The sequence below is a fragment of the Bison bison genome, unplaced genomic scaffold, assembly GCF_000754665.1.
Source record: "Bison bison bison isolate TAMUID 2011002044 unplaced genomic scaffold, Bison_UMD1.0 scf7180017864390, whole genome shotgun sequence".
In the NCBI taxonomy this organism is placed as follows: domain Eukaryota; kingdom Metazoa; phylum Chordata; class Mammalia; order Artiodactyla; family Bovidae; genus Bison; species Bison bison.
Genome location: NW_011494962.1, coordinates 8,493,661 through 8,518,365, shown reverse-complemented (window position 1 = coordinate 8,518,365; position 24,705 = coordinate 8,493,661). Strand labels below are relative to the sequence as shown.

The window sequence follows — 24,705 nt, the reverse complement described above, 5'->3', positions numbered from 1 at the left end:
TAAAAAAAAACAAAACTATTTTACATAAGAATATAGCTGATTATATAAAGAAAGCTGAGCACCAAAGAATTGATGCTTTTGAACTGTGGTGTTGGAGAAGACTCTTGAGAGTCCCTTGGACTGCAAGGAGATCCAACCAGCCCATCCTAAAGGAAATCAGTATTAAATATTCATTGGAAGGACTAATGTTGAAGCTGAAACTCCAATTCTTTGGCCACCTGATGTGAAGAGCTGACTTATTTGAAAAGACCCTGATGCTGGGAAAGATTGAGAGCAGGAGCAGAAGGGGATGACAGAGGATGAGATGGTTGGATGGCATCACCAACTCAATGGACATGAGTTTGAGTAAACTCCAGAGGTTGGTGATGGACAGGGAGCCCTGGCTTGCTGCAGTCCATAGGGTCGCAGAGTCGGACACGACTGGGCAACTAAACTGAACTGAACTGATAGCCGATTAACAATGTTATGATAGTTTCAGGTGAACAGAGAAGGGGCTCAGCCATACAAATACATGTATCCATTCTCCTTCAAAGTCCTCTCCCATCTGGACTGCCACAAAACATTGATCTTCTCCTTGTCTCTGAAATGAGCCTCAGCTCCCTCATCTTCATCCATTCTTTCCTCCCAAATAATGCAGAATTATTTCGGTGCCCAGTACCTCTCATCTACTTCCTACTTTCATGACTGTACTCAAGTTTTTCTCTGTAATACCTTCTCTACTGCTTTCCTACTTGTACTAATATGTGATTATTAACAATGTTGTAATCCACACAACAAATTTTGAAAGAGATGGGAATGTCAGACCACCTGACCTGCATCTTAAGATATCTATATGTAGGTCAGGAAGCAACAGTTAGAACTGGACATGGAACAACAGACTGGGTTCCAAATAGGAAAAGGAGTATGTCAAGGCTGTATATTGTCACCCTGCTTATTTAACTTATATGCAGAGTACATCATGAGAAACACTGGGCTGGAAGAAACACAAGCTGGAATCGAGATTGCCAGGAGAAATATCAATAACCTCAGAAATGCAGATGACACCATCCTTATGGCAGAAAGTGAAGAGGAACTAAAAAGCCTTTTGATGAAAGTGAAAGAGGAGAGTGAAAAAGTTGGCTTAAAGCTCAATATTCAGAAAACTAAGATCATGCCATCCGGTCCCATCACTTCATGGGAAATAGATGGGGAAACAGTGGGAACAGTGTCAGACTTTATTTTTTTGGGCTCCAAAATCACTGCAGATTGTGATTGCAGCCATGAAATTAAAAGATGCTTACTCCTTGGAAGGAAAGTTATGACCAACCTAGACAGCATATTAAAAAGCAGAGACATTACTTTGCCAACAAATGTCTGTCTAGTCAAGCCTATGGTTTTTCCAGTGGTCATGTATGGATGTGAGAGTTGGACTATAAAGAAAGCTGAGCACCAAAGAATTGATGCTTTTGAACTGTGGTGTTGGAGAAGACTCTTGAGAGTCCCTTGGACTGCAAGGAGATCCAACCAGTCCATCCTAGAGGCGATCAGTCCTGAGTGTTTATTGGAAAGACTGATGTTTAAGCTGAAATTTCAATACTTTGGTCACCTCAGTGAAGAGCTGACTCATTTGAAAAGACCCTGATGTTGGGAAAGATTGAAGGCAGGAGGAGAAGGGGACGACAGAGGACGAGATGGTTGGATGGAATCACTGACTCAGTGGAGATGAGTTTGAGTAAACTCCAGTAGTTGGTGATGGACAGGGAGGCCTGGTGTGCTATGGTCCATGGGGTCGCTAAGAGTCGGACATGACTGAGCGACTGAACTGAACTGACCAATGTTGTGGCATAAAGCCACATACATTTATTAATATCTTCTTACAGTTCCTCAGGTTGGAAGTCCAAAATCAATTTCACTGGTTTGAAATCAATTTGTCCACAAGGTCCTGTGCCTCAGAGTCACAAGGGGGCAAGTACTTTCCTTGCTTCTCCAAGCTTTCAGTGGCTGTCAATTTCTTTGGCTTGTGGTTGCATTATTTCAATGTCTGCTTCCATGGTCCCACTATCTTCTCCTCTTCTAACCAATATCCCTCTGCCTCATTCTTGTAAGGATACTTGTGACTACATTTAGTGCTCATCTGGTAAAGAATTTGCCTACAGTGCAGGAGATCCCAGTTTTATCCCTGGATTGGGAAGATCCCCTGGAGAATGAATGGCTACCCACTGCAGTATTCTTGCCTAGAGAATTCCATGGACAGAGGAGACTGGCGGGCTACAGTCCATGGGATCGCAAAGAGTCAGACTGGACTGAGCTACTAACACTTTGACTTCTTGAGTGATCATCTAGAGTAATATCAAGATTCTTCACTTAATCACAGCTGCAGGTACCCTTTTCCTGTACAATTTAACATTTACAGGTTCCAGAAGTTAATTAGAACTTGATATCTTTAGAGGCCATTATTCTATCTGTTGAGCTTCCCAGGTGGCTTAGTGGTAAAGAATCCACCTGCCAAAGCAGGAGACACAGGAGACATGGGTTCAATCCCTGGGTCGGGAAGATCCCCTGGAAAAAGAAATGGCACCCCACTCCAGTATTCTTGCCTGGGAAATCCCATGGACAGAGGAACCTGGCAGGCAACAGTTTATAGGGCAGCAATAGAGTTGGAAATGACTTAGTGACTAAAAAACAACATATATTATCATACTATACTAATTTAGCTATGTTTCTTTTATCTGTGCAGCCAAGGCACCTTATGTTTACTTAAATTTACATTTCATGTGTTGGGTTGGCCAAAAAGTTCATTTGGGTTTTTCCATAACATATTATGGAAAAAATCTGAGAGAATTTTTTGGCCAAATCAATATGAACATTCAGTTCAGTTCAGGTGCTCAGTCATGTCCAATTCTGTGACCCTAAGATTGCAGAATGCCAGGCTTCCCTGTCCATCACCAACTCCCAGAGCTTGTTCAAATTCCTGTCCATCAAGTTAGTGATGCCATCCAACTATCTCATCCTCTGTTTTCCCCTTCTCCTTCTGCCTTCAGTCTTTCCCAGCATTATGATCTTTTCTAATATGAGCATTAGATCTTGCTTAAGGTGAAAGGAACAACCCAGTGGCTTAGTGGTAAAAAATCTGCCTGGAATGCTGGAGACACAAATTTGATCCCTGGGTCAGGACGATCCCATAGAGGAGGGCATGGCAGTCTACTCCAGTATTCTTGCTTGGAGAATTCCATGGACAGGGAAGTGTGGTGGGCTATGGTCCATGGGGTGGCAAAGAGTCAGACACAAAGTCATTTAGTTAGTGACTAAACAACAATGTCTATACATGCTTATCTATTACTGTGAAATGTGATCTTATCACCATTAATACATCAGTCTTAATCTGAAAATTTTATTTTAATTTGGAATATTTATTTCTAAAGGGTAGTGAAAGTAATTGAGAAAATATAAGCAACATATCTTTCTCATATTTATATTGTTCAGCAATATTATTTCTGCAGAATATGGACTTGATCTGGCTTCCTGTTGGAGCAGCTCTGTTGCAAAAGAAAAACTGTTTTTGAAGACCACAGCCACTTTTGCAAATACTGACCAATTTCAAATGATTAAGAAAGAACTAACTAAAATTTTAGCCAACATACAACTGCTGAGAAAAACTAAAGTAGCTTCATAGATTTCTTGTGTTTGTGGAAAGAGGACATAATTTCTAGAAGAGACAAAAAGGGTGACTAGCTGAGTTGTAATTACTGTTAGCTATCCTATTTTAACTATTATGAACGTCGTGGGAAGCTAAAACCTTATGAAACAATAAACACCTCAAGAATAATTTAAAACAGTAAAATAAATACTGAACCATTACCTTGAAAAGATAATTGCAATTATAAGTATACATGCTGAGAAAAATTAGCAAAGCCATTCAATTATTTAGTCTCACATATGCTTTGAAAACCCTTGAAAATTGGGGAGGTATTCATCATTTTTCTTTTACCACAAAAGGCCCATGCAATTTAGTTAATTACTACTATTACATATTGAATAAAACATTTCTTTAGTATATGATACCCAAGTGAAAGATTCTCTCTCAAAGCTTGTTCTAAAAGTGATTTAGAATTATAAAGGCGTAACTGTCATAGGTCAATTATATTAATGATGTCAACTGACTTTTTAAATTGCTTGGGGATATAAAGATGAATAAAAACATCTTTACCTTGTTCAGATGCAAGTTGTATACACACACCTATCATACAGAAAAATTATATATTATACATATATTAATATATAAATGCTTATTGTAACATAGAACAGTAGTGGTTCATAAAGGTGAAGTTTATTATGATGAGGATTATGTTGAGTTGTAAAGTCTACTGTAAAAGTTATCAAACTTTATCTTTTTCTGTAAATTGAAATTAAAGTATAAGGTATTTCATGACAGTATCAACAAACAAGAAGGCACTCTTCTTCATAGTCACCATTATTCATTTTATCAGAAATTTTATACTGATAGTATTGCAATATCTTCATGATTTGTTTAGAGTAATGTCTGGATTAAATAATTTCTTTGGAAGAGGTTTTAGAGGATTTGTGATTGCAGAGGAATTGTTTTTGATCTCTGGCTGGGAATGTTATCTGTGTTAATTTTGCCATGATGAATTGCATAAAGTGCTTTGAGAAGGGAAAAAAGATAGAGCTTAGCAATCAAATGTTGTTGTTCTGTAAAGTGTTACCTTTAGAGTCCTTACTTAACCCCGGTATAATGTACAAATTTCCATATAGCTGTTTGAAAATATGGACTTTGTGAGATTAGGATATCATTTTCTTCTTCTTAAAAAAACCCACTACTCTTCCATGGTGAATTTCCGTATTAGCATGTAAAAGTATTCAGAAGTAATTCCATCTTAAAAATATTTGTTTCTTCTAGGACTTTTATTCCTTAAGTAACTTGCATTATAATTAGAGGTAAGATGAGTACCTTGACTCTGATTTAAAATAATCCATTTGTATATGGATACTTACCGTGCTACGAATAAATCAACAAATGCACTCTCCTTGGTAAATAATCCCATGGGACTAACAGAACTGACACTTAAAAGTTCAGTTACGAAAAATCATTAAACTGGGTTTTTTCTCTTTGGATTTGGATTTGTTTTATTTGTTTTTTTTTTTTTTTGCCTAGGAAGACTTTCCCTTCTTCAAGATTATTTGTAAGATTCCATATACATGTCAACTTGACCCTTTTCTAGTTTAATTTTCATGCTAAGATTTTTAATAATCATAATTTATTTTTCTGCATATGAGGTACAAACATAATTTGTCAATGACTTTTTCTAAAAAATTTGATATCTGTACAGTTTAATGATAGCACATATTAACTTTATATTCAATTTCTACACTTAAAATTTTCTTCTATTAATGAACATATCAGTCTAGTCCTAGTAAAATAGCATTTAATTATTTTTTGGTATGATTTGGCTCATAAGACATGTTTTTTACTATTTTGCCTAAAAATTTTCCAATTATTCGTGCATATTTCCTTTTCCAAAACAGGCTGTCCACTTTCAATTAAACCATCTTTGTTGAGATTCTAATAGTCATTATATTTTACTTTCAGATTAATTTGATAGTAATTACACCATTGAGTCTTTCTATTTATATTTGTTTATATAGTCAAAACTTGCTTTATAGTATTCAATAAAGAATGAGAATTCATAGTATAAATAGGATACATTCCCTTTTAGTTTTACTCTTCTTTGCATCCTTTTCCCCCTCAGTCTTTCTTTGTGAAAAGGACTGTATTTCTATTGTGTTAGAAGTTATTAATGATACTCATCTCATGAAGTTTCCCAAAGAATTAAATGCTGTACACCTGGAAAACACATTTTAAAATTGCTTGTTGCCGTCTCTGGGGTCGCACAGAATCGGACATGACTGAAGTGACTTAGCTTAGCTTAGCTTACTGTGTTAAACGCATGTTAGCTGCTATTTTTATTGTTTGAAACTATTGCTTTTGTTATGATTATCTTTTATCTGACCACCCTACTGAATGGCCTTAATGCATGCTAATAGTGTAGATAATAAAACTATATAGAAAACTATCATTTGTAGATAAAAATCATTTTGTCTCTTCTTTCTCATATGTGCTATTTCCTCATTGTGTTTGATAGGACTACTGGTTCTATGCTAAAGAGTAACAGACAGTATCTTCTTTGTAGAGGAAAATTAGGAGCAATAATTATATAGACATTTTTTTATATTTGGATTTTTAAAAATTATAACCTTTATAATATTAAGAAATCCCCTATTTTTAGATTACAAAAGTCATTTTTTTAAAGTAACTGTTAAATTTCATGAAATGCTTTAGAAAGCATGTTACACATGTAGTTTTTCTCTTTTATCTTTGTAATTTATTAGAATAGTCTACCAAATGTCCTGGTGTTCACCCAATTTGACATTTTTAGAATATATTCTACTCGCTCATGATGCTTGGCTCTTTAAATAGATTTCTGGATTTGATTTGCTCTTACACTTAGTACCTGGGATCTGTATTCATAAGTGACATTGGTTATTTCTTTTTTCTTGGTGTGTCTGTGTATACCATTTATGTTTGGTTTGGGTTATGATAGACACAGAAATGATCTTCCCTGGTGGCTCAGCAGGTAAAGAATTCTTCCTGCAATGTAGATCTGAGAGATGCAGTTTCAGTCCCTGGGTTGGAGATATTCCCCTGGAGGAGAAAATGGCAACCCACTCCTGTATTTTTGCCTGAAAAATCCCATGGACAGAGGAGTCTGGCGGGCTACAGTCCAAGGGGTCACAAAGAGTCGGACATTACTGAGTACACACAGCAACAAAACACAGAAATGAGTTGGGAGTTATTTCATCTTTTCAAGATCTGGAACAAGATAATGTAGAACAAAGATACTCTCTCCCCTTGGATATTTGTTGTTATTCCATTACCGTGAATTTGAGGCTTTTGATGGAAATTATCCATCTACTCTTAATAGAAACTACAGAAAAATGAGATTAGCTGAGAAGGGCTGATTAACCTAACTTTAGAGAAACAAAACTAAACAAAAATATAACAACATTCATGAATACCAGATATGTAATTGATTGCAATTGATTGCTTACTTTAGTGTTAAATGTCCATCTCTTATGACCAGAATCTGTCAGTACTTTGTTCATTGATAGATTTTTAGTACCGAGAATAGTGCCAAGCACATGCTGCTGCTGCTGCTAAATCGCTTCAGTCGTGTCCGGCTCTGTGCGACCCCATAGACGGCAGCCCACCAGGCTCCCCCGTCCCTGGGATTCTCCAGGCAAGAACACTGGAGTGGGTTGCCATTTCCTTCTCCAATGCATGAAAATGAAAAGTGAAAGGGAAGTCGCTCAGTCGTGTCCGACTCTTAGCGACCCCATGGACTGCAGCCCACCAGGCTCCTCCGTCCATGGGGTTTTCCAGGCAAGCGTACTGGAGTGGGGTACCATTTAGTAGACCTTTAATAAATTTATGTTCATTAAATAAATGAATAAGGTAATAAATGCCTTTTGTTTGGTTGGGAATGGATGTTTCTTTAGGGAGATTTGAGAAAATTCTAAGTAGTATAATTGTCTTTCAGAATATTTTATTTTTAGCAACCTTTATGTGATACTGAAAAAATATATATGTATAGACACTCTGTTTCTTAGAAAAGTTTATGCATGATTATATTCTGTTTGAGAGTCCCTTGGACTGCTAGGAGATCCAACCAGTCAATCCTAAGGAGATCAGTCCTGGGTGTTCATTGGAAGGACTGATGTTGAAACTGAAACTCTAATACTTTGGCCACCTGATGCAAAGAGCTGACTCATTTGAAAAAACCCTGATGCTGGCAAAGATTGAGGGCAGGAGGAGAAGGGAACGACAGAGGATGAGATGGCTGGATGGCATCACCGACTCAATGGACATGGGTTTGGGGAAACTCCGGGAGTTGGTGACGGACAGGGAGGCCTGGCCTGCTGCGGTTCATGGGATCGCAAAGAGTCAGACACGACTGAGTGACTGAACTGACTGACTGATATTCTCTTTGTTCAGGTTTATAAACTTCACTCTATTTCAATCCCATACTGCTTTCTTAACTAAATATACTTTGGGATCCAGTGGACATAGGGAAGAACCGGCTGCAATGAGAAAATGCCAATAACAACCTTCCATATGTTATTTTCGGTGTCATGCTTGTTATGAAGTTAAGTTGTTCCTTCCTATCACTAGATATATTAAACTTTCTAAAGACATAAATCAGAAATTTCTTAGGAAGACTAGGATTTCTCCCAAAAGAGGAAAACCATTTAATTCTAAAGTATAATAATTCAGCTGGTAAACATCATTAAAAAATCATTCTTGTTACTTTTAATACAGTGGCATGGATTAAATAGAGAGCAGTGCTTACTTTAAAAATACTTTATAATTTGTAATAAAAGGGAAAATCTAAGTTATTCATCTGTTACCTTGTTAATCCCACAAATCGTCATATTCCATCTTGCCTTTTTTTCTTTATGGAGTCTATTTCTTCTTTTGGAATAGACGCATCTCCCTGATCCCCAATCACTTTTTCTTTCCTCTCCATAGGTCCTGTTCATGTTTCAAACTTTACCTACTTTTTGAAGACTCTTCTATCCTCTGGTCTACTTTCTCCAGCTCTTCATCAAAGCTCCATTTTAGCAATGATAATATTTATTATAATTCTATTTCCATTTTCCCCCTAGTAGATTGTAGACTTTAACAGGGCAGAAAAATTTTTATTTAATACTTTAATTGTTGACCTATTTAATTAAACTCAATATAACCTTAACAAGGAGTACAGTTAATCAATGTTTATTAAATAAATGCATGTTTAAGAAGCATGTGTTTCTACAATAGACCCAGCCTAGAAATGAAACTTCTTTACCTGGGTCTTAAAATGTAGTCCACAAAGTTTGAATCATTCTCTTTTTGTTGTTGTACTCTTTTCTCAACTCTCAAATTTATACATATACAAATGAGGAGAAAGAAAGGTAAGAAAGTATTAATAATTTGGATTCTTGGAGTAGCAAGGACCATTGACAAAAAAAAAAAAAAAAAGGGTAACAGAGTGGTAATTGTGCATATCAGGTTTACCCTTTTATTTCATAGCAGGAGTGAATTATATCAGAACAGCCCTTCCAAATGTTCTTTTTTTAAAATGTCTTTTTCCTAATTATAAAGTATTACATAAGGGCTTTCCAGGTGGCACTAGTAGTAAAGAACCTGCCTGCCAATGCAAGAGGTATAAGATACGTGAGCTTGATCCCTGGGTCAGAAAGAGCTGGTGGAAGAGGGCATGGCAACCCACTCCAGTATTCTTGCCTGGAAATTCCCATGGACAGAGGAGGCTGGCAAGCTACAGTCTATAGGGTCGAAAAGAGTCGGACACAACTGATGCTACTTAGCACACAGGCACATCTCACTTTGTCTTTCACAGGAAAGAAAATTCCAAGAAAATGTAGCCTCAGCTATTAATAGGAAAAAAGCAAAACTAATCCAGTTATAGGAAATTTACAGGAATGTTTACCCATCCTCTAAAAACTTTCTTCATGAAGAAAGATCATTTTTCTAGGTTCTAGGAGAAGGTAGATACTTTAGGTACATGAAAGTTGAATATGAGGAGCTAAGCTTCCGTTAAGCTCTTAACTACTGGCTAAATATTTCTTTGTGTATTTAAATAGTAAGTCCACTTATTTTTTTTTAAGAGACATGTTCAAACCTAATTGAAAATATTTTAAAAGTTATTATTGGATGGTAGGAGTATGGGGTGGAGTTGGCCTTAGGGGAATTAGAGTAGCAATAATAAAAAGGATGTTGGAAAACACATGCTTGGCTCAACTCAGGATAACCGCAGAAAACAGGACAGACCAAGAAGGAGGAGGAAAGCAAGATGAATGATGTGAAGCTTACTGTTTTGGGAGGTGAAGGAACAGGAAAATCTGGTAAATGTGTATGTTTTTTTTTTTTTTCTGGTGTAGAATACATAAAGAGTGAGAAATATATTGACATTATGTATATATATATATAAACATATTATAATTTATAGACTGATATAACTATATATTATTTCTCAGTAGGAGTTTTCATTTTATAAGCAAGCAATGCAATTAACTTTGTATTTATAAAATGTATATACAGGTTGAAGAACACATCTGTTTGAAGTATTAATTTGTATCTTGTTCTACTGATGTTTAAAATAAGTAGGGCCAACAGGAAATCCCTCCATCATGATCCCACATACTTCTCACTCCGTCACACCTGCCCCCACACCTGCATGCGTGTGTGCTAAGTCGCTTCAGTCTTGTCAGACTGTCTGCGACCCTAGGGACTGTAGCCCTCCTGGCTCCTCTGTCCATGGAATTCTCCATTCAAGAGTACTGGAGTAAGTTGCCATGCCCTCCTCCAGGGCATCTTCCTGACCCAGGGGTTGAACCCACATCCTTTGTGTCTGCCTGCATTAGCAGGCAGGTTCTTCACTGACAGCACCACCTGAGAAGCCTCAGTGGCCAAGCAGTGGTCTTGAAAAGATTCCACTGCCCTGAGACTAACTGTGGAGAGAAATGTGTGAAGACCTGTGGATTATTTTTAACTTTTTAAAAAATTTATTTTTAATTGAAGGTTAATTGCTTTGCAGAATTTTGTTTTCTGCCAAATATCAAGATGAATCAGCCGTAGGTATACATAAGCCACGTTTCAGAGGAGGAAAAAGAAAAAAGAAAACACTTTGAAGGGAGATGAGGACATGGCTTTTTAAATGCCTGGGAACTGAGCGACACGGTGCCCATGACCTTGGAAGCTACGCGTTTGTCTTTGTTACATGGTGGTAGTAAGGATGCTGCCAATAGAGCCAACTGAGCCTGGTGAATCCTAACTGGCCAGACCTAGGAGCTGCAGTAAGATTAACCAACACTAGAGGGCGATCCTCCGTTTCTTGGATTTTGAAGTCCCTGTTTCCTTAAACATTCACAAAGGTGTGATACTGTCCTGGCCACTATTACAAACATGTGGCACCTTGGAGCCACAATTAATTTGATGAAATAAAAAGATATCATGGTTCTTGCATCTCAGATTTAATAAGAAATCTGTCTCTGTTGCAAAGCTGAGGTTTCTTATGTGTGTTTGCCTTAGTGAATTACTTACACAGTGAATTGAGTGGGCACCACAGTAAGATCACTTTCTTTCTAGCCTCCTAATTTTTACGGTTTTATGATTGCTAATCTTACTGATTATTATTTAGACCAGAATTTAGTAAAACTTCAAGGTCTTCATTAATACTTAGTAATTTTTAAGCCAAGAGATAAAACCTTACGTACATTCATGTGTGCTGTGCTTAGTTGCTCAGCCCTGTCTGACTCTGTGACCCCGTGGAATGTAGCCTGCCAGGCTCCTCTGTCCATGGGATTCTCCAGGCAAGAATACTGGATTGGGTTGCCATTTCCTCCTCGAGGGGATCTTCCCAACCTGGGGATTGAACCCAGGTCTCCCACATTGCAGGAGGATTCATTACTGGCTGAGCCACCAAGGTAGCTAAGTTGTTACCTGTGTCTTAAAACTGATAAGACCTTAAATTCAGCTTGTTTTGTTTTGCAGCCCTTATAGTAAGGTTTCTTACCAAGCGCTTCATTGGAGAATATGCTTCTAATTTTGGTAAGTCGCTACTTTAGACTTTTTCACTTTAAAACTTCAGCATCATCAATTAACATCAGTGCGTGTGTGCTCAGTTGCTAAGACTTATCTGACTGTTTGCAACCCTATGGACTGTATGTAGGCCACCAGGCTTCTCTGTTTTTGGGATTTTCAAGGCAAGAATACTGGAGTGGGTTCCATTTTCTTCTTCAAATTAACAACATCAGAGAAGCATTTTCATAGAATCTTCTATTTTTGCACTTTTAAGCAACTTGTTTAATTCATGGACTCTGATTTTAAAAGCCCAAATAAGTATTTTAACTAAATATTCTTTCATAAAATTTATCCAGTTTTATGTTAACTGAGATACATTAGAAATCCAGTTGATTTCAGTCTAGAACTAGAAAAACCTTAAACCTGGGTCCCACCCATCTGCACCAACCATTGCAGAGCATGTGAGTGTGGGGGTTTTGTTAAACTGTGAAGCAATTTTAAAATTAAAGCAACATCTGCTGAGAGATAAAGACTAATTATAAAAGCACAAGTAACTACAAAATAAATGCTTATTTTATTTAAAGCATTTATTTAATAAATGCTTATTTTCAAAGGACCATGTGAAAATAACAGGAAAATTATGCTTTGACTAAAGATCATATCATAATTATGTAGGTTGCTTATGTAAGTTTCAGAGAAATTCTAAAACAGGTGCCAGGGCACCTTGATATAATCTTAGGATCATTTCACTAACTCTACCATAATTTTGTTATTTTTATCAAAATTAGCATGACATATGGGAAATGCCACAGTGGGGAATTAATAAAAAGTGGGGAATTTTGCCAGAAGTTTGAATATATTTTTGGCTCAAAAATTAATCTATATAATGCTACTAATATCTTACCTGATTGAAGGCATGGTGGGGAAAGGTTTTTTGTTTTTTTAATAGGAATGAAGATTTTAAGAAATAGAATTGGGAGAAAGGGATTTTTTTTTTTCATTCCATTATACTTAGAGTAAGAAGTTACGATTGCAAGTGTTTTTCATGAGAAATAAACAACAACAAAAATCTTTAGCATTCATTTATGAGGTAGCATTATTAGAGTATTTTAGAAAACAACTTTGAAGTATTGCATTGTGTTGCTGCCTGCATGTAGCCAACATAGTATTTTAGTTCATATGATGCTGTGAGTGTTTTAGGGCAAGCTCTGATTATAGAAAGAAAAAATATATAGAAAGAGAAACTCTTATTGTTTCATTTCTCAGGTCAACAACTTCAGTCATAAAGGGCCAGATAACACACAAACTAAGAGTAAGGCATGAGAAAGTGTTCCAAAACTATAAAACAATACACATTTACAAAGAATAATTAACAGCAACAACAAAAGTAAATGTCACCTTAATCTTTAATACAACATAGTTATATAAGCAAATGAAGTATGCATATTTCTGGCTATTACACCTCTATTGAAAAATAAGACCTAGAGACATTTATAAAGACAATGAAGTGAGTTAAAGGTCCACAGCAAGAAGATTAATTAGCCAAAAAATGACCTTATGTGTAAATGAAGGCCTACAGGGGGAAATAATAAAATTCTAAAATGTTAAGAGCTGGTGACCCCTGCTGGCAGTTTTTGAGTATTGAGAGTAGGTATTTTTAAAGGTCTCAGGAGGAAATGATAGTTCATGGTTGTTGCTGTTGTTTAATCTCTCAGTCATATCTGACTCCTTTGCAACCCATGGATTGTAGCCCACCAGGTTCTTCTGTCCATGGGATTCTCCAGTAAAGAATACTGGAGTGTGTTGCTATTTCCTCTTCCAGGGGATCTTCCCCACTCGGGGATCGAATCTGTGTCTGCATCTCCTGCATTGCAGGCACATTCTTTACTGTTGATAACTCACGGTAGTAAGCTTACGAAGTTTAGAATAAACTGTCTGAAGACATATTTTAAGATTTAATTAAACAGTAACAAATTTCACTCTGTGTAGCCTAGAAGGATCTCAGAATGTACCCCCGGGCTTCCCTGGTGGCTCAGTGGTAAAGTATCCGCCTGTCAATGCAGGAGACACAGGTTCAATCCCTGGTCCAGGAAGATCGCACATGCTGCAGAACAACTAAGTCCATGTGTCACAACTGTTGAACCTGTGCTCTCGAGCCCGGGACCCGCAACTACCGAGGCCACATGCTGCAGTTACTGAAGTCTGAGCACCCTAAAGCCTGTGCTTCCCAACGAGAGAAACCACTGCAGTGAGAAGCCCATGCACCACAACTAGAGAAAAGCTCCCACAGCAACAAAGACCCAGCACAACCAACAATTAATTAATTAATTGAATTACATAAAATAAATGTCATCCCTAACCCCCTGAAGCTGGCTTTCCCAAATGTCAGCTACATCTTTCTACCAAGGGTTATGGAGTGTTTGCCAGAATGGGTCATGTGTCAGTTGGCAAATGTATCAGTATGCAATTCTGGAGATAAGTTACGTCTTGTATGAAAACACTGGAGGGACAGTTACAGAAATGAAGTCTTTCATTCATTCAAGAAATATTTATTGGACACCTGTCATGCGGCAGTTACTCTTCTAGAGGCTATGGTAATGAACAGACTAATATATAGGCACAAAAACATGTCAGTGAATAGGTACAGTGGTGAAATTCATTTTTAATATATATATGAGCAAATATAGCAAATACATGTTTTTTTTTACCACTATCAATAAAGAAAAGCTACTAAAACTAAAATATGACTGGTTGAATTTATAGGGCTATATTTATATTTGGCTGATCCAAATATAAATCCATGTTTTAAAATTCTGGAGTATTTCCATACTGATAATGAGTATATGTATATTTTGCAGAATCTATCTATAACAAACATTTGTGTTTGGAAGGGAAGCAATTGAATCTAGAAATATATGACCCTTGTTCTCAGGTAAGTAAACCAAAATACTTTTATATTTTCAATCATGATTTGAAGAAGATAGGATAAGGGTAAGTGTGCAGTTGCTGGCCTTAATATTGAAGTTACTTCTCAATTTTAATTATTAAAAATTTAAGAAATTATTTTAGTGTTATATTATCTAGCTTCTCTGTAAAGTTATGACAAAATTATGTTACAGATATCTTTAAAATAGCAATATTATTATGCTTTCATAATATATTTTTATCAGGTCACAATGTAGCTGTCAAAATACTAATAGTTTAATGCTTATTAATTCAGTTTATATGTTTGCTAAGTTGCATTTGTTGATAACTAAAGAAAGTGAAAGTGAAGTAGCTCAGTCGTGTCCGACTCTTTGCGATCCCACGGAATGTAGCCTACCAGGCTCCTCCGTCCATGGGGTTTTCCAGGCAAGAGTACTGGAATGGGTTGCCATTTCCGTCTCCAGAGTATCTTCCTGACCCAGGGATCAAACCCAGGTCTCCCGCATTGTAAGCAAGACGCTTTACTGTCTGAGCCACCAGATAACTAAACCACTGTCAATAAAACCAAAGTAAGAAGGATTTTGAGTACAAACCCCTTTATTCAAACACCAATAGAGCATACTAATGCATATATATGGAATTTATTTTTTAATTTATTTTATTTTATTTTTTAACTGTACAATATTGTATTGGTTTTGCCATACATCAACATGAATCCACCACAGGTATACACATGTTCCCCATCCTGAACCCTCCTCCCTCCTCCCTTTCCGTACCATCCCTCTGGGTCGTCCCAGTGCACCAGCCCCAAACATCCAGTATCGTGCATCAAACCTGGACTGGCGACTCATTTCATATATGATATTATACATGTTTCAATGCCATTCTCCCAAATCATCCGACCCTCTCCCTCTCCCACAGAGTCCAAAAGACTGTTCTATACGTCAGTGTCTCTTTTACTGTCTCGTATACAGGGTTATTGTTAGAAAGATGGTAAGGATAACCCTGTATGCGAGACAGCAAAAGAGACACAGATGTATAGAACAGTCTTTTGGACTCTGTGGGAGAGGGAGAGGGTGGGATGATTTGGGAGAATGGCATTGAAACATGTATAATATCATATATGAAATGAATCGCCAGTCCAGGTTCGATGCATGATACTGGATTCTTGGGGCTGGTGCACTGGGACGACCCAGAGGGATGGTACGGGGAGGGAGGTGGGAAGGGGGTTCAGGATGGGGAACACGTGTATACCTGTGGCAGATTCATGTTGATGTATGGCAAAACCAATACAATATTGTAAAGTAATTAACCTCCAATTAAAATAAATAAATTTATATTTTAAAAGTTTAAATATAATTATATAAGTAAGAGAAGGGTGGCTAGCTGTTCAATATTTCAAAACATCTCTATCCCCTGTGGGATAGATTTTGTTGGGTATGGCAAACATCCTTCAAATCTTTTTTGCTAAACCTTAATCACTATTGTTGCTTTACTGATTTAAATCTGTTACTAAAAAATCAATACATATTCTGTTCACTAATATAGAAGATACTGTCTCCTGTGTGGATATGGTGTTAAAGGCAATTATTAGGGCTCATCAAATTTTCAGAAAAAGAGAAGTTTTTTTTAGAGAAAAAGTTATCAAATGAAATAGATATAACTTTATTATAGTTCTTTATTTTTTTAAAAAATTTGATCACTTTTGATAAAAGAAAAAGTGTGATACAAAGAAACTGCATTTTAGAAAATAGCAGTATTTGCTTACTGAATTCTCTTCCAGGTAAAATGGGTCTCCATTAATTAGCTGTCTGTCATGTAAAATACAGAGGTCCAATCCTACCACTTTCAATGTGTTTGATTTATTTACAGCCACAGAAAGCAAAATTTTCCCTCACAAGTGAGCTGCATTGGGCAGATGGGTTTGTTATTGTGTATGACATCAGTGACAGGTCTTCCTTTGCATTTGCAAAAGCATTAATCTACAGAATTCGGGAGCCACAGACAAGTCATTGTAAAAGGTGAGGTATTTTTCATTCCTCTCTACTTTCTTTTTAGTAAATCATCATAGAGCTGTAAGCATCATTAGGAAGAATTTAATACAGGTTTCCAATTACAAAATTTAACAGCCCTGAACAAGCCACCTTCCATTCCACAGGAGTTACACATGTAGTAAAAGGAGTAAGATGAGAATACTTTATATCCTGAAAGACATCAACAGTTAACTTGCCCCAATAAATGACTGTTTTACGAGACAGCTTCTATTGTTAACATGACAATCGCTTGCAAAATAATAGTCCTTTGTACACAAGATAGTTCCCTTTCCACCTTTCTTTTTCATTCCCTCAAAAATGTTAAGGATACTAAATAAATCCAGATGTATTATGTTTGGCATTCAATTCCTAGTCATTGGTATTTTCAGTCTACAAAGCAAAATAGACTGAATAATCAAACCATTACAAATTCTAAGTATGAGACTACATTTTTCTCCATTTCACCTCCTAAAATAAAGAGCTAATCTACAATGCCCTATTGTTAATGTCTTGACAAAGTCATTATGCAGGAAAACAATGATGCCTTAGACTATTTTTGCATTAGTAGATATATGTTTAAACCTATGAATTTCCCATTTTTAGTTTTCCTTTTTTTTAAATTGCTTTATCCTTTCCCTTTAAAATAGTTATTTTTGTTCAACATGCTGGTGTAAGGGATTCTTTGTGCTCTTAGCCAGATTTGCCCTTCTCTAATATCATGCTAATCTGGGAAGCAAGGAAGCACAATATCATTCCTGAAAATTGATATCTGTGATTTTAATATCTTTTTAAAATGCCCATTATCAAGAAATAATCAGATAATAATTGATAAGGGGTGTTCCCTTGGAGTCATTCAATGTGAATTCTTGTTTATATCTGATTGACCTTGGGTAAACCCTTTAATTTCTAGACCTTCTTTTTCTGATTATAGAACTGATGGAAACATGGTAGGAGAAAAGAATATGATTTTACTAAGAAACCTCAGGGCTCTGATTTCCTATAATATTACTGATTTTGAGGGAACTCCATTGTTTTGGGTGTTAAATATTTTATGTTTAAGCACCATAACTGTGGTAAGGGTAAGTAATTAAAATTACTTTGCTATTCTTCATTATCAAAAGAATCACTCAAGAAGAATTAAAAATGTATATTTTAAAAATCTTTATATTTGACATTCTCATGCAATATTCTTAATGTGTTGATCAAATAATTCTTGGGTATTTCCAATTTTTAATCTTTAAGTAGAGTCTATTTCCAAATCTCTTATCTATAGATAGAAAGAAAACATGGCATTTAAAAAATTATATCTGATATTTGTGACTTATCCTTCAAAATATTTCATTTATTCTTCCCCATTAATTCTTCACAATAATTTTCTGAACTATATGTGTGAAAATCACTCCGTCGTGTCCAACTCTTTGTGACCCCGTGGACTGTAGCCTGCCATGCTCCTCTGTCCATGGAATTCTCCAAGCTAGAATACTATAGTGGGTAGTCATTCCTTTTTACAGGGGATCCTCCCAACCCAGGGATCGAACCTAGGTCTCCCACGTTGCAGGAAGATTCTTTACTGTCTGAGCCACCAGGAAAGCCCAAGAATACTGGAGTGGGTAGCCTATCCCTTCTCCAGTGCATCTTCCTGACCCAGAAATCAAACTGGGATCTCCTGCATGGCAGGCAGATTCTCTACGAGCTGAGCTACCAGGGAAGCCCTATATAAAGAGATATTATTAGTATATGAACTATGTCATAATGTACTATTACTATCATCAAGAGTCTAGTGTTAGACATGCAATGCTTTTTCCTTGATGGCTCAAACCATCATGTGAATAAAACATACTTTGGTGGTTTCTATACAATATCTCTTGAGATGGTGTTGAAGACTTCATTTTCCCATTTCTTACCTATAGTAGATATCTTGGCACTATTTCTTGTCATTTAAGGACTAGTGGCCATACTGTATTCTTCAAATGAAACCCTGCTTTAGAAATGTTGCACTGTAACCACAGAGATTGTATTGATATTTGCCAAAGACATTACCTTACAGAGAAATGTATTTCTTAAATAAATCAGAAAAGTTGTACACAGTTACAAGATGGTAAAATTTTCTTTAGAATATGTTATAATGAATATTAACAGTGAACAAACAGTGATGAGTACTGAATAATATTTTTCCTTAAGAAAACTGTATTTAAATTGTTTAATTAGTAAAGAAGCAGTAGCTAGTCCTTCTCTTTCAATTGATAAGAAAATGAAAAATAATGCTTAATAAGCATCTTTAATAAAAGATGCTTTTATTATTATTATTATTATTTTATTATAGCCTGGCATTGAGCTAGGTTTTCTACATACTTCTTCATTCTGGGTGATGAGAACTATTTTACCTTTTTTGTTTTTTAACATATAAGAGAACTGAAAATGGAAAATGATGTCACACTCATGTCTTGTTAATAAACAGAGCCATAGTTCCAGGAATAGATTTGTACCACTTCAAATCTTATGCTTTAAGAGTTTTGTTGGGTCTGTGTCATTTACATTTAATCTAAAATCCTTTTTATGAGTAAATGAGGATACACACATGACTACAAATACACACGAATAAATAATACACATAATATTTTTTCCTTTTTTGGGGGGGGGTCCTATAATTCATTTTTATATAAACCTACTTAATATATAAAAAAAGAGTTGTTAAAGCAGTCTTACCAAAGAATTGTGTATCTGTATTTCAGACCTGTGGAGTCAGCAGTGCTTTTGGTGGGTAACAAGCAAGATCTCTGTCATGTGCGAGAGGTTGGCTGGGAAGAAGGGCACAAACTGGCATTGGATAACCGGTGCCAATTCTGTGAACTGTCTGCAGCAGAGCAATCTCTGGAGGTGGAAATGATGTTTATCAGAATTATCAGGGACATCCTGACAAACTTCAAACTCAAAGAGAAGAGAAGATACAGTGGATCTAAATCCATGGCCAAGCTGATCAATAATGTATTTGGAAAGAGAAGGAAATCTGTTTAGTAGACATGTGATCCTGGGGGATTTATTATATCAGAGAGTTTCAAACATTTGTTTGGGAATTAAATTTACCTTTTGTGTGCAGCGAAAACATTCTCTTAGAGATATGAAATAATTGACCATGAACCACAACTGTGTTTTCAAATATATAGTTTGCCTTTTTGGTTGCTTGTATCTTATACATTTTGCTTCACACTATTCTCTATACACAGAATAGTATTAGTATAATTTAATGGTGGATTACTGTACAGTTTACCTTACCAAATAAACCCTGCTTATGTAATTTTCTTAAACTACCATTCTTTAGGGCTCTCTTACCTATATTTTATATATGTCTTTTAGATGAAATATGTAGTTATATATAGGAGGAGAAGGGGACGACAGAGGATGAGATGGCTGTATGGCATCACTGACTCGATGGACATGAGTCTGAGTGAACTCCGGGAGTTGGTGATGGACAGGGAGGCCTGGCGTGCTGCGATTCATGGGGTCACAGAGTCAGACACAACTGAGCAACTGAACTGAACTGAACTGATAGTTATATTCACCTGGTAGCTCAGCTGGTAAAGAATCCACCTGCAGTGCAGGAGACCCTGGTTCGATTCCTGGGTCAGGACGATCCACTGGAGAAGGCATAGGCTACCCACTCCAGTATTCTTGGGCTTCCCTGGTGGCTCAGCTGGTAAAGAATCTGCCTGCAATGCAGGAGACCCAGTTTGATCCCTGGGTTGGGAAGATCCCCTGGAGAAGTGGAGGGCTACCCAGTCCATATTCTGGCCTGAAGAATTCCATGGACTGTATAGTTCATGGGGTATCTAAGAGACATGGCTGCAACTTTCACTTCACTTCTTCAATATATTATAGAGCTTAATTTATCAATTTGTAAAATTCAAGATCTATTTAACAGAAATGCATGGATTTAATTTAGAAAGTGTATCTATAATAAGCAGTGAGTTATTTAAGATCACACAAGTTTTTTGTTTTTTTTTTTTTAACCGCTAAGGCCTTAAGAAGTTAAATTCTGGGGAAAGAATAAAGTCAGATGAATGGAAAAATTAGCACTGACATATATATGTTACCATATGTAAAATAGATAGCTGGTGAGAAGTTGTTGTATAACACAGGGAACCTAGCCTGGTGCTCTGTGATGACCTAGAGTGGTACGGTAGAGGGAGGCGAGGGGAGGGAATCTCAATAGGGAGGTGATATATGTATAATTACGGCTGATTTGTATTGTTGTATGGCAGAAACCAATACAACACTGTAAAACAATATTCCCCCAATTAAAAAAATAAATGTTTCTTACCCATAGTTTATATTCGGCCTGATGATGAAAAAGTCTACAATTCTTTATTGTATACTATAGTAACAAGGGCAATTATCATAGAGTAAAAACTGATGAGGCTAAGATCCTTTTTAGATTAAAAGATTAGCATCATGTATGAAACGAGTCGCCAGTCCAGGTTCGATGCACGGTACTGAATGCTTGGGGCTGGTGCACTGGGACGACCCAGAGGGAGGGGAGGGGAGGGTGGAGGGTGGAGGGTTCAGGATGGGGGATGCGGGTATACCTGTGGCGGATTCATTTCGATATTTGGCAAAACTAATACAATTATGTAAAGTTTAAAAATAAAATAAAAATAAAATAAAATAAAATTTGTGTCAAAAAAAAAAGATTAGCATTTTTTTTTAAGTTCATTTGGAAATCTAGATGTCATAGGGGAAGGAAAAGGTAAAAACTAGTTGATAAATATATAAGCTTGAAGCCCTTATTGTCCTGAAATAAGTATTACATGAGACAAAAACATTTTGGGCCTTCTACCATTACATAGGGTACAATTTCCCCCCCAAAGTCATCTGTCCACCTCCTGGACTGCAGCGCCCCTTCTGCCATCCTTGGTGAGCCTGCTGACTGCTGCATTTCAAGTTGCAGGTCGAGGCCTGATTTCAGCCAAATCACTGATAAGTAAGGTTTGATTTCTGATACGTTAACCTGGGCGTACATGCAATGCTCCTAATATTGAGCTATAGAGTTAACATTGAGAAATGGAGTATTTCCTATCATATCAGTAAACAAGGATGTCACGGTCATCAGCGATTGCAGCCATCCAACATGAGCTGATGAGTCCTGAGGACACTCAGGAAGGAAAAGAATACCTGCCATCTAGCAGCCACTCTCTGCAGCCATCCCTGCAGGGCTCTTCGGGGAGCCGTGGGGGAACCCAGGCTGTGAAAACACAAGATAATGGCCCAGATAACTGAGGTGCATATGAAAGGAATGATTTCAGTGAGCACAGACTCTTGCATGTTTCCGTACATAGAAAAGTACTAACTTCCTTAACTTGGGATATCTGGTTTCTCTAATTAATGGTAATCTTTTGAAGTTTCTGAGGACTATGTGCTCAGAGTCATGCCCAACTCTTTGTGACCCCATAGACTGTAGCCCACCAGGCTCCTCTGTCCATGGAACTTCCCATGCAAAAATATTGGAGTTGCCATGGCCTCCTCCAGGGGCTCATCAAGACCTAGGGATGGAACCTGTGTCTCCTGAGCCTCCTGCATTGGCAGGCAGATTCTTTTATCACTGTACCACCTAATGATTACCTGTCTTTTGTTGTGAAAATCCTATATATCCTAGCTCCTTCCCTCGCCTCCTAGGAGCAGGTTCTCAGAGTTATCTGAAACGCTTTCTCCTGGGTTGCCATCCTCATTGTGCCCCAAATAAAACTTAACTCGCAACTCTCGTGTTGTGCTTTTTTTTTTTTTTTTAATTCAACATGTATGTGCACTAACCTAGAGACCATGTGAAAGATCTTCAGTAGAGGGTGGTAGACAGGAGTCCAGGAGGGTAATACAAACTATTTTGCTGCACAGGAGAGAATCCATCTCATTGACATGATCTTGCTCATGGTGAGTCATGAGCCAACATTTAGCTCTCCTGTTGTAGAAAAAGCTAACCTGGATGATATACAAGTGGAAATAAGGAAACTTGTATGTGGTAGTTACAAAATAGTTCAGAATGTTCATAAAGATGGGGGAGTTTGAGTTGTTATGAAGGGTTGGGCCCAAGAACCCACCATCTGATCGTGTTCTCTGGGACAATTCAGAGGAACTTCCTGTACTATAAGGAAGTGAGGAACAGAGTGGTGAAGAGGCAAAGAGCTTTGACAAGCATCATAGTGACTGTGCTCCACCGGGCAGAGCTGACAGTAGAGATGCTGCCGTTGAACCCCACTTGTCAGTATCAATGCAAATGATAGAATCCTGGGACAGCAGAATCTGGATGCCAGTGTTTAACCCAAAGGCTGTTTAACCTTGAGAGTCCCTTGGATTACAAGGAGATCACACCAGTCAATCCTAAAGGAAGTCAACCCTGAATATTCATTATAAGAACTGTTGCTGAAGCTGAAGCTCCAATACTTTGGCCACATGATGCAAAGAACCAACTCATTGGAAAAGACTCTAATGCTGGGAAAGATTGAAGGCAAGAGGAGAAGGGGGCAGTAGAGGATGGAATGGTTAGATAGCATCACCGACTCAGTGGACATGAATTTGAGCAAACTCCGGGAAATAGTGAGGGATGGAGGAGCCTGGCATGCTGCGTCCATGGGGTTGCAATGATTTGGACATGACTTAGCGACTGAACAACAACTATTTAACCTGTCAGCCTATTTATCCATTCACTCAGCCCCCAGAGAAACAATGCTGTATCTAGAGCAAGGCTCCATTTTTTATACTGGTTGGTTGGAAACTTAGATGCTTTATTGAGGCAAAGTCCATATTGTGGGCTCAAACCTTGCTGCCATCCTTGCCACCAAGGCCATTGTTATCCTGAGTCCATTACATATAAGCACAACAGTGGTCAAGCAAAACAAGATTATCTGTAGGGCAGTTCATCCTGCTCATTTGGAGGTAAAGTGATTTCGCATTGGTGGATGCTCTCTAGTGGGCATTAAAATGATACACAAAGACCTGTGAATTTTATGCTGTCTCTCGGAGATCCATTCACATACTTTTTCTCCAGTCCTTCTTGGCACTGTTCTTCCAGTCTTACCTCTTACAGATGTGTGCATGCATGCTCAGTCATTTTCGACTCTGTGCTATAGCCTGCCATGCTCCTCTGTCCATGAGATTTTCCAGGCATGAATACTGGAGTGGGTTGCCATTTCCTACTCCAGGGAAACCTTGTCCACCTAGGGATAGAACCTGCGTTTCCTGCATTGGCAGGCAGATTTGTTACCACTGTACTACCTGGGAAGCCCACCTCTTACACATACCTCTGACCAACTGGCAAAACTATGATCATGGTCTAAAACTCTGTACCATCTTGTATTACACCTTCCTGTCTTACAGGGTACACAACAAAGTCTACTGACAAATGGGATAGTTTGCTTTTACCAATAAACTTCATGGTCACCTCTGGGCAGATCTGTAATGAGAGCCTGTCCTCTTTCGCCTGGCACTATCACGTCAAGCTTGAGTGAGGAGTGCTTCTTATCAACCTAGAATATTCAGATTACATTGCTTTGTAAATGAGAAATAAACTTCTTTGGTGTATTATTCCCATAAATTCAGTAGGACACTTTTTTGGATCAACTATTTATAGGACTTTTACTAATTTTTTATAATATTAATATTGACTATATAAGTATATGTATATGAATATATATATCATTTTAAACATTTATACTTTTATCTTTTTTTATTTATTTTGTTCTTATTATTTACCCAAATAAAAGATTTGGTCTTCATGCTTTAAAATTATTTTCCCAGTCAAAGAATGATTCTTTGGGGCTGATTTTGCATTAAAAAGTAACATACTTATCTATGCCACATGGAAGAACTCTACTGTCAAAATGGTATGAAAATTCTTTCATAGCTTAATCTATGCATATTCATCTGTGATGAATCAGAGTTCAAGAGTTTTCTAAGTATACTATTCATATTTGTATATATTAATATTTCTTTACTGTAGCTTGATTTTATAGCAAGGTGATCTGAGATGACACTTCTTACAAGGTGTCTATGGAACAAAGGAATAACAACAAACATTCTTAGCAAAAAGAAAAAAGATAACTATGTGAGGTGATGGGTGTG

General features: G+C 37.2%; 1 protein-coding gene across 1 annotated transcript; it reads left to right on the top strand.

The window, feature by feature from the left end:
• Window positions 1-9,785: 9,785 nt before the first annotated feature.
• Window positions 9,786-20,919, top strand: RERGL (RERG/RAS-like). Its single transcript, XM_010858752.1, has 5 exons — window positions 9,786-9,960; window positions 11,609-11,665; window positions 14,497-14,570; window positions 16,436-16,584; window positions 19,329-20,919. The coding sequence occupies exons 1-5, from the start codon at window positions 9,909-9,911 to the stop codon at window positions 19,609-19,611; spliced, it is 615 nt and encodes a 204-aa protein (XP_010857054.1). The 5' UTR covers window positions 9,786-9,908; the 3' UTR covers window positions 19,612-20,919.
• The last annotated feature ends 3,786 nt before the right edge of the window (window positions 20,920-24,705 follow it).